The sequence below is a fragment of the Myotis davidii genome, unplaced genomic scaffold (genome assembly GCF_000327345.1).
Source record: "Myotis davidii unplaced genomic scaffold, ASM32734v1 scaffold2663, whole genome shotgun sequence".
Taxonomy (NCBI): domain Eukaryota; kingdom Metazoa; phylum Chordata; class Mammalia; order Chiroptera; family Vespertilionidae; genus Myotis; species Myotis davidii.
In genome coordinates, this window is record NW_006296287.1 from 282,824 (window position 1) to 294,027 (window position 11,204).

At 39.7% G+C, this 11,204-nt stretch overlaps 1 protein-coding gene across 1 annotated transcript in view; it reads right to left on the reverse strand.

Moving 5' to 3' along the window:
• Positions 1-11,204, reverse strand: part of WNK3 (WNK lysine deficient protein kinase 3) — a gene marked incomplete at its 5' end in the record, with an annotated part of 68,520 nt that overhangs the window by 52,171 nt on the left and 5,145 nt on the right. Inside the window, 4 exons of the mRNA XM_006771328.2 lie at positions 1,426-1,566; positions 1,675-1,865; positions 2,875-3,169; positions 7,677-7,896. Of these exons, the coding sequence (XP_006771391.1) occupies positions 1,426-1,566; positions 1,675-1,865; positions 2,875-3,169; positions 7,677-7,896 (847 nt within the window). The remainder of the gene's footprint in view (positions 1-1,425; positions 1,567-1,674; positions 1,866-2,874; positions 3,170-7,676; positions 7,897-11,204) is intronic.

An 11,204-nucleotide genomic window follows, 5' to 3' on the forward strand; every position in this document is an offset into this window, starting at 1 on the left:
AGTGTAGCTGGGGGCAGAACCAGTGATGGGGGGAAATGAGGGTGCCCTGCCCAGGCCGATCCTGCGATTGGAGGGTGATGGGGGTCAACGCCTGAGGGCTGCCAGTATGTGAGAGGGGGCAGGCTGGGCTGAGGGACACTCCCCCCGCCCCACACACACCCAGTGCACGAATTTCGTGCACCGGGCCCCTAGTATATATATAAAAGAATATGTCTGTGTATCTAAGGTTGATGTTAAATGTCTTTTGTTGAAGAATTATTACCTTAAGGTTGTGTTAAATAGGCTTGTTGTTCAGATGTCTGTGCTACATAAGGTGGTGCTGAGTACAATTTCTGACCTGCAGTTTGTAATATGTGTTTTCTTGCTATTAGAAGGGTTTCCAGCGTATACATGCTGGGTTATAAAGGTTGCCTGTTCAGTTGTCTGGATGGTGTAATAAGTTTGTCCTGCATAAGGGGCATGCTATAGAGATAGTGCCTGGTAAGTGGGCTGTTCCATAGGTTGCACAGGGTAAGCTGCTTGGATCCTATATGCTCCCTGGTCTGGAAAAGGTGACTGAACTGGAAGTTGCACTGGAAAAGCAGGCTTCCCTTGGCCTGGGGCTGAATAAGAGGGTTGTACCAGTGGGTGAGACTGGATAAGAAGTCTGCAAAGAATGAGTTGGTTGTGATCCCGATGGTTGTACAGTGTAAAGAGGATGCTCTCCGGCTGGCAGTATATAAACAGGCTGTGCTGGAGCCTGGATTGGGTAAGCTGAGTATGATGGGTAATAAGCTTGTTCCAGGGATGTATCCCAAAGAGCAGCTGCTCGGGAGCCTTCAAAGGAAGGATGGAAGTTCTGTGATAGTCCTGGATAAGTGTGTTGAACAGAATAAGATGGTTGTTCCAGAGGCTGAATTACACTTTCAATACCACCCTCTGGCTGCCAATGACTTGCATGAGCTTCAGATTCTTGCAGAATACACTGCTGAATACAGGCTTGGAAAAAAGGCTTCTTCAAATGCATAATCTGATTTTGTGGCACTGAAGAACCTGGAGATATGGACTCCTGATGTGCCACTGGGTATGGCTGTCGTACTGAGTGTATCTTTTGTGAAGCCCAATGGGCCCCTGAATGGCCTTCAATGGAATCAAAAGGGAGCTGTGCTGTACTCACATACTGAGCAGAGGAATGGCTTGACAAAGCTTAAGGGTGGTTTCTTTTCCAATTATATGAGCAATGTCTCAAGATTCCAGTTATACAATGTTAGTTTAGGTGCATCCTCAAGAAGAATGTCGTAGGTGAAGGAAAGCAGAAACTTTCAGCTTTCAGTGACTTTTATAAAAACCATGATGAATTTATGAAAGAGAGCCTTTGCCTAGCAGAAAATCTAGGCAGTGGTAGATATGTTTAACTGAATACAGGGCTTCTAAAATGTATCTTACCTTTGTCTGCGAGACTTTTTGGACAGTTAATGGAGACACCAGGGGTTGTGAGACTGGTGGTCCAAGGACATGTACAGGCAAAACAGTGGACTGACTTTGAGCCAAAGGCAAAATCTGGGGCTGAGCCAGCTGTGGCTGCTTCTGTAACAGTCAAATAAGAAAAAAAACCCAAAAACGATTAAAGATAAACCCTCCCATTTACAGTAAATATACTGATTATATATTTAAAAATATAACAGATCATCTTACCCCTGAAATCTGCTGGTAATGTCCTACTAGCTGTTGGGGTGGATAAATCTTCCCTGGAACATTCATTTCGGCCTGTGGGATGCTAGAAACCATTTGAGAGCCCATCACCTGGTCCGAGGAATAGCCTGTGCTGGGCTGACTTGCATCTGAGTGTGGAACTGATCCAGCTCCGGACTCGGATAAATTGTCACCTAGAACAAAGAAAATAAGCAACAGGTAGAAGTGAAAACTTGAAGCACCAGGTCAAAATGGCATAGGAAATAGTGTTTCTTTCATTTTTTTTTACACTGACAACCTGAGACATCTTCAAATAAAATATGTACAATGCAGAATTAATCAAAAACTCTCAGTGCAAACTCTGTGCTGACATGGTAGAATGGCAAAAATTTCCTAGTAAAGCAAAAGCTGAAAACAAAAAATCACATAAAAATCAAATCCATTTGCTGGCCATTTCACATATATCCTTAACTAACCTATACTTGTCAATAGGGTTTCAGTAAAATCTAAATGTCATATTCTTTTTTATTCTCCTAGAAGCTAGCTAGAGAATAATACTGTCATTATACAACAATTAGCTATTACTATGAAAATGCTATATCCTTCTAGAAAAGAGAATGCATGACAATAGAAAAATTAGAGGCACTGTGTTAATTTTATACTTGAGTACAAAATACAAAGGGTCTTAAAGTTTAGAAAATTCCTTTTTAAAGAAAAAAATCATACCCTTTAGTTCCTAGTTTTCTATATTAAAGGACTTATTTTAGACCCTTAAAATGGTAGAAAGATTAATCCTTATGCCACCAGTACCTTGGGCAAGTCATGTAACAGAACAGTTTCAAATAAAACTCGCTGGCTTATCTATTTCAGGGAATTTGTAAAAGGACTGATAAATGATAGATAATACTTTAAAAAATAAAAAAGTATTATCTAAAGATAAGGGAATATAATTACACATTTATTTGCTTTTATTTTTTTACTTTTTTTTAAGGGAGAGGAAGAGAAACATCGATGTAAGCACATAACATACCTGGGTTTCGGGCTTGATCCCTGCACACCCCCCCTACAGGGATCAAGCCCGAAACCCAGGTATGTGTCCTGACGGAATCGAACCAGCAACCTTTCGGTGCATGAGATGAGGCCAAAATGATTGAGGTACACCAGCCAGGCATTGTTCATTTTTATAAGTTATAACTATGTTACCTGTAACAGAGGAGCATTGCTGCTGTGGTTTTCTTTGCAGAAGCTGTTGTCGAACTTGTTGATCGACTTCAGTTTCTTCACACTCAGCTGCGGTGTGCTGAGCAGGAGCAGGGGGCAGAGCTGTATTCTGGGGTGGAGGGACAACACTCCCCACAGACTTGCACTGCGAATCCCTGCGTTCTTCTAAAGAGCCAGCTGGCTTCTTCTCTCTTGTCTTCTTTATCAGGGTCACGCGGTCTCTAATGGACTTAGCAACAGCTTTGGAATCACTTTCATGGAAGAATCCTGACTTGACCTACAAACAAAACATAAACAGCAAACTATATCTTTAACATTTAACCCTGGGGATCAATGGGGTGATAGATGTTTGCAGCAAGGTCCGCCCTCACATCTAACATTTAAGATTTTAACCTTTTTTTTTTAAACTAGCGGAGTTATTTAGTGCCCCCAAATCCCAAATGCTATCAAATAACAGTTTCTATGTTCTTTCTTAATTAGACATAGGTAAATGTCAGAGTCTTTAATCAACAAAAGGAAAACAATACTATCACCAAGCATTGTTAAAAGAATTCTGGTCTTAAATCAAACAAGCAAATAACTTGATGTTTCAGTACATGCAGTCTTATTATAGGGTATTTATGACTGCCCTGTTTTGTGACATTAAAAGGGTTTGCACACTCAGCAACATTAAGTGCCTACAATAGGCTCTAGAGACATAGAGGTGATTAAGTTGGCCCTTTGTCCTATATGAGCACACAATCTGATGCTGAGGGACAGATACAAGCTTAAAATGAAATGAGGTAGAAATGAGCTGCTGTAAAAGCCCTAAAGGAGCACATGCCTCTCAGGAGGAAGTAGAGAAAGTATCACAGAAGAAGATAAACTCTGACCTGGATTAAAACAAACAAACAGAAAAAGGAACTTGGCAGGCTACTGAGTGTAGATGACGTTTACAGATCAACACTCTAGGCAGAGGGAAGTATGCTAACAGCAAAGTACTACAGCGTGCTAGGTGTTAGAGGAGTGAGAAGTTAAGGACTTGCTGTCTGAGAGGACCAGGGCTGAGGAGTAGAAAAGACTTGGGGAGGTGCTATAGCCTATCATTCTCAGTCCTACAATCTGCATTTTAGAGTATGTCTTGGGAGTCTGCTGACTTGGGGAAATTTCCTGGTAGTTGAAAGATGATTAAAATGTGAGACGGAGTTCATATATTAAGTTCACTCCCTTTAAAAGCTAAAAAAACAAACAAACCCCGAAAACCCATAGTAAATGCATTTTTAAGTTATAAGCCCATAAGGACAGGGCGAATAAGAGAAAGACAACAGCAACAATAGTTGAGACTCCTTTGAATACGGAAAACAAGTAGATAATAACTGACTTAGCAAACCTAAAAGAGGTGAACTAGAGAAAGCTGAGATTCCCATTCACGCTTAACACTACTCACAAGGTGCAGAGACTGGTAGTACCAGGTACTTCCAAAACTGGGTAAAATCAAAAGAGATGACTAAAATAAGGAAGACTAAGGGAAAGGGTTTTGAAAAACAGATATGTAGGATCCTGTGCCCCGCCCTCCATTCTACTTCTTTCAGTGACTGCTTCTCCCCTACCCAAGGAGTCTGCAGTTTAGTTCTCTGGACTATGGAACACCAGGCACAATTGAGGATATGGCTTCCAAGTGGAAAACAAAAAGATTAAGCGACCATATGCATGCTGAATGCCATATGCAGAAACTTCTAGCCCTCTTCTCCACGTGGCTACCAAAATACCAGTAACCAGACCCTTACCCTCCAGGAAGGACAATGAAAGATTCCTCTCTAGGGGATCTGACCAATCCAAGAAGAAAAGCCAACAAATATTGATGTCAGAGATTCCCCAATTAATGGCTCACCCAGATACCCTGCGGTAGAGGTCAAAGTTAATAAGTCTGACACAAGCAGTCATACGGTCCTATCAGCTTGTCATGTCAGTCTCTGTGGTAGGCAAATGATGGCCCCTGGAAGATGTCCCTTCCTGATTCTCAAACCTGAGCAAATGATGACATGAAGGTAGGGAGATGATCTGGTTGAGCCTTTTACCAGCTGGTGACACTGGAAGGATTTAACATGCCATTGCTAACTTAAAGGAGACGTGGGGGCATGTGAAAGAACTGAAAGTGGCCCCTGGCTAACAGCCAGCAAGAAAATGGGGACCTTAGTCTTGCAACTGCACAGCATTACATTCTGCCAACAACCTGGATGAGCCTGGAAGCAGATTCTTTCCCAGAGCCTCCAGAGTAGAGCCTTGGTGGCCAACACCTTGACTTCAACCTGCGAAACCCCAAGCAGAGAATCCAGCGAAGCCCCCTAGGACTTCTGACCTACAGAACTGAGATAATAAATGAGTGTTGTTTTAAGCCACTAAGACGTCTGTGATCATTTGTCACACTGCAATAGAAAACTAATACACTCTTCCACTATTAATCATGAACAGCCAGCAGCCAGCCAAGAATTACGAGAAATATGAGAAAAGCCTCTAACAAGAAGATGGAGCACAAAGCTAACAAAGGAAAAAGCCAGCAAATTGGAGTAAAGAGACTATGCAGGGAGAAAAAAAATGTCAAAAGCACTCCCTTTACTAAGGTTACAGAAAGATGCGATAATATTGCATCAACACCACAAAGAACACGATTTTTACTCTAAAAAAGAAAAAGACCAAAGTATAAAGGAACTCTTAAAATTAAAAACATGATAGCAGAAATGAAAAACTCGATGGAAGGGTTAGAAGATAAAGTTGATAATATCTGCCAGAAAGGAAAATAAAAAGACAAAAAGATGGAACATAGAAAAGGTAAGAAAATTGGAGAAACAGTTCAAGAGGTCCGACATCCAAATAATAACAGTTCCAGAAAGAGAAAACAAGGGGGAAGAATGCATCAATAAAATACTTCAAGAAATCTCCCAGAAACTAAAGGGTATGAGTTGGACCTAGCCAGTTTGGCTCAGTGGATAGAGCGTCGGCCCTCGGACTGAAGGGTCCCGAGTTCGATTCTGGTCAAGGGCATATACCTCGGTTGCAGGCTCGATCCCCAGCCCTGGACGGGAAGCATGCAGGAGGCAATCAATCAATGTGTCTCTCTCACATCGATGTTTCTTTCTCTGTGTCTCTCCCTCTCCCTTCCACTCTCTCTAAAAACTGATGGAAAAACATCCTCAGGTGAGGATTAACAATACATAAATAAGTTTAAAGATAAATAAATGAAGGTTATGAGTTGACAGATTGGGAGGGTCCACTGAGTATCCAAGGCAGTAAATGAAAATAGACCCAAATCAAGACACATCACTGTGAAATTTTAGAATATTGAGAATGCCAACATATTATAAGCTTCCAAAGAGGAAAAATGGATCACGTGCAAAAGATCCAGAAAACAGAACAACTTTTGCACTTCTCAATATCAATACTGAAAGCTAGAAAAGCAATGACTCTTAATTTTTTTTTAACTGCACAACCTAAAATGCCTTAGCCAGCCAAATAATCGGTTAAATATGAAGACAGAATAAAGACACTTTTTATATATGCAAGTCTCAAAGAATTTACCTCCCATGTACCTTTTCTTAAGACGCTAAAAGAGGAAGTATGGCACCATAACAAAAGAGTAATCCACGGAAGAGAAAGATGTGGGATTTAGGAACATGAAGTCCAATACAGGAGAAAGGCAGAGAAATCTATGAGGACAGTGAAGGGAGATACCAGGATGAGAGCTGTGTGCCATATGTTCAAGGCAATCATTCCCGCTTAGAAGAGTGTGACTAGAAAGAAAGACCTGTTGTCTCCAAGATCTCCACTGTCACTGTCCCATTCTTGTTCTTCTTTTTTTTTTGTTAATCCTCACCCAAGGATATTTTTTCCATTGATTTTAATAGAGAGTGGAAGGGAGGGGAAGAGACAGAAACATCGATGTGAGACACATCGATTGGTTGCCTCCAACACACACCACGACTGTGGCCAGGGATCAAGCCTGAAACCGAGGTATGCGTGCCCTTGACCAGAAGCGGCTGACGCTCTAACCATTGAGAAACTGGCCAGGGCCCATTCTTCTTTTTAACCTGAGGACAGAATGCCCAGATGAGCCTGATTCACAGTATCTGTACTTCACTATGACCACATGCTGCGGAATGAAGCTCCTGCAAGCTCTCCCTCCAAGCACTGCAACAGCCCAGGTTGAGGACCCAGACAACTCATTCTGGTCCACACAACAGCCCCGCCGGTGCACTGACTGAGGGGAGCCACGTGTTTAGTTCCCTGGACTCCCATGTGACCTCACCCACTGACTTCCCCAGAAGGGGCTCTTGTAACCCCTTCAGGAAGCTGAAGCCAAACAATAACTGAGAGGTTCTGTTCAGCTCCTCCTCTTCTGGGCAGCTTCACCCAGGAGTAACTTCAGTAACCAGTGGGGTGTGTGCTCGCCACTCAGGTTTTCAAAACAAAACCGTATGTTACTTAGGTAAACTACAATGAAAAGCAAAGGAATGACACAAGAGTCAGAATAGATATTGCTGGTGGTGATGAGCGAGGGAAATGCAACCTGGAGGGGCACACAGATGGCTTCTAAGATACCAATTGTGTTCTGTTTCTTAACAAAGGTAGTATATTATCAGTCTTTATAGTGTGTACAAAGTTAATATACTCTGCTGTAGCAATACATTTCATAGTACAATATCAATGTAAACAAAGAAAAGGAGAAAATGAAAAAAGAAAGCAATGAGAAAGGAAATCAATGCTGATACTTCTAAAGGGCAGGGGAAATAGCAGTAGCATTCACTTACCATTTCATAGGCTACTTCCTCAGGGGTATCTTTTTCTAAATTGAAACTGAATTCAATAGCTTCATTGTCTTTGTGCTTGCCTTTCAATTTTTTAGGGTCTTCAACCCAGAGTCGTAAAGCCAGAGATGAATTTGAACAATCATCTTCCTCTGCTAACTCTACCCTCAGTCCTGTATCCTCAGCAAAAAATGCGTGGTTTAGTAGGTTCTTGATAGACAACCTAATAAACAAAATACATAGTTCATTATCAATCCTTCCAATCATAAACACATAGAACCTTTAAAATTAATTGTATCAAAGTAACAATCTATTTTAAAATTTCTATTAATTAAACTATTAATCTGCCTTGTCATAAAAACAAAATATTTTCTCTTATTATTACCAAGAATGCAAAAAAAAATTTCCAACTAACATGCATCTGTAGGGATCTTAATGAAAGATTATTACTAGCAATATATCTAGATACTGAAGTTTAACATGCCTAAAAGTATGCCTTAAAGAAAGTTGGAGATGGAGGGAGGGTGAATGGGAGGTAATCAAACCAAGGACCTTGTATGCATTTATGCATGGCCCATGGACACAGACAACTGGGCAGAGAAAGCTAAGGAGAATTCAGATTTTGCTGTACCTTTGTCTAGTGTTGGGGGACTTAAAGAATGGAAAATTAACACATGGCCTCTCTCCCAAAGACTACTGTAACAGCTGTGTGGTTACCAGGGGAGGAGTTTACTTGGATGGGGAAAGAAAATACTTCATTATAAATAATCCGTTTTTACTACCCAGGTTTGATTCCGGTCAAGGGCATGTACCTGGGTTGCGGGCACATCCCCAGTGGGAGATGTGCAGGAGGCAGCTGATCGATGTCTCTCTCTCATCGATGTTTCTAACTCTCTATCTCTCTCCCTTCCTCTCTGTAAAAAATCAATAAAATATATTAAAAAAAAGAATTATTAAAAAGAGAGAGAGAGAGATTTGGAGAAGTGCTGCAGTTCATGTTACGTGAATTGAGTAGTTTCTCTAAACCACTGGCTTAGGTTATTAAAACACATTGCAGACAGATCACGCAAATTCTCGTGTTTTCATATTACAGTGTTTTACTTTAAAAAGATAGTAGCTTGTAAGAACATGTAATAAATAACTTCAAAATGCAATGGGTATTTAATTTTAAGGCATGCCTTTAACATTTATGTAAAACGTTTTTTGTACTCATTCAATAGAAATTTATCTGGCCACTGGGTAAAGCTTGCAATAAAACTACTAGTCCGCAATGTGTTAAGACTCAAGCAACATATTGTCTGCCAAGGAAATGAAAAACTCTTCCAGACTTGTAAACCCTAAATTAAATTAGAAGCTCAAAATCTTTGCAATTGTTATAAATAGAACTTGTAGCCCTGGCCAGTGTGGCACCAAAAGATCGCTGGTTCGATTCCTCGTCAGGGCACATCCTGGGTTGCGGGCTCGATCCCCAGTAGGAGTCATGCAGGAGGCAACCAATCAATGATTCTCTCTCATCATTGATGTTTCTCTCTCTCTAAGATCAATAAAAACATTTAAAAAATAGAACTCGAAAAAAAAAATAGAACTCGTAGACTTCATTAGCCATAATCTAGTCAGTGTATGTTATTCTTTAGAGCATACCATAGGTGAAGCTAATTTACAATTTAATTCAGTAAAGTCCCATGGTTTTCTTGAAGTATTTATGTCTAGTGTTTTAGGCCAAAGTATACATACAATGGATAAAAGACTAGCCTAGTATCAGGGATTAACCATCTTTGAAGAAAAAAAAGTACAGGGGTTCTAAAGATTCTTTTACAAGCTGGGAAATTAATTTCCTTTCCTTTGACCAACTTCCAAAATAGATATATAATTATCTAATCTATCTGTATTACAGGCCAGGGAGCACTAAAATTGATGTATTCCATAATGTCTATGTAGAAAGCCCCTCCTGTGCTATTTAAAACAGATAAAGCATATTGACAAAGCGTTATCCTGTAAGTTAAGGATTTAAACCCTCTACATATTTAGTGATCAAAAGACAAATAACCCCTAATCAATAAAGAAAAAAAAAAGAAATAGAAGAAAAAAAGACAAATATTTAACTAAGGCAGTAATATACAAAGAATAATCTTGCTCAGATTAATTAGTTTTAAGGTTAAGGTGAGGCGTGTTTAAGAAAGCACAACCACGTTAAACCTTCTACCTTCAATGAAAATTTTGCCTATTTGACTAAAGAATAATTATAGGAATCGCAAAAGATACCATTCATTAAGTACATATCATTCTGTTAGAGATTTTATATGCATTCATTATCTTTTTAATCATCAAAACAATGCCTGTTTTGAGTAACAGTTAAATCAATATCACACTGATTAAGTGAGTCCAGATTTGAATTTTAGGCTCACACTGAAACCTGTGCTCTTTCCAATAAATATGCCATGAATCCTTTTGAATATTCCAGTGTTCTTAATAAATCGTAATTAAAATGCTGTACAAACAATAATCAGAATCCAAACTAAAATGGCTACTTCAACATAGTATTTTTAGCCTTGCTTAAAAAGAGCAGGCCTAAACTCCTACAGCTCAAAAAGAACAAAAATAGACAACTCAATTTAAAAAAGGGCAAAGGACTTAAATAGACAATTTTCCAAAGATATGCAAATGGCCAATAAGCACATGAAAACATACTCAACATCATCAGTCATTAGGAAAATGCAAATCAAAACCACAATGAAATACCACTTCACACCCACTAGGATGGCTATTACCAAAAATCATACAAACAAACAAACAAAATAAGGATTGGTGAGGATGTTGAGAAATTACAACCTTCCTACATTGCTGTAGGGAATGCAAAATGGTGTAGCTGCTGAGGAAAACAGTTGGATGGTTCTTAAAAAAAAATTAAATGTAGCCCTAGCTAGTTTGGCTCAGTAGATAGAGCATCGGCCTGTGGACTAAAGGGTCCCAGGTTCGATTCCAGCCAAGGGCACATGGCTGGGTTGCAGGCTCGATCTCCCATAAATAGGGGGAGGGCAGGAGGTAGCCGATCAATGATTCTCTCTCATCACTGATGTTTCTATCTCTCTATCCCTCTCCCTTCCTCTCTGAAACCAATAAAAATATTTTTAAAAAATTAAATGTAGTATTACCATATCATCCAGTAATTCCACTCGTAGGTTTATACCGAAAAGAATTGAAAGCAGAGATTCAAGCAAATATTTGTACCCCAATTTTCATGCAGTATTCATAACAGACAAAATGTAGAAATAACCAGTGTCCATCAGCAGAAACATGAATAAACAAAATGTGGCATTTTTATGTGTGTGTATGTATGTATATATGTGTGTTATAGTATTCAGCCTTAAAAAGGAACGAAATTCTGATACATGCTACAACTTGAAAACTATGCTAACTGAAATAAGCCAGACACAAAAGGAGAAATACTATATGATTTCATTTATAGGAGGTAACTAGAATAAGCAAATTCATAGAGCTAGAGAGTAGAAGAGAGATTACAAAGGGTTGAGG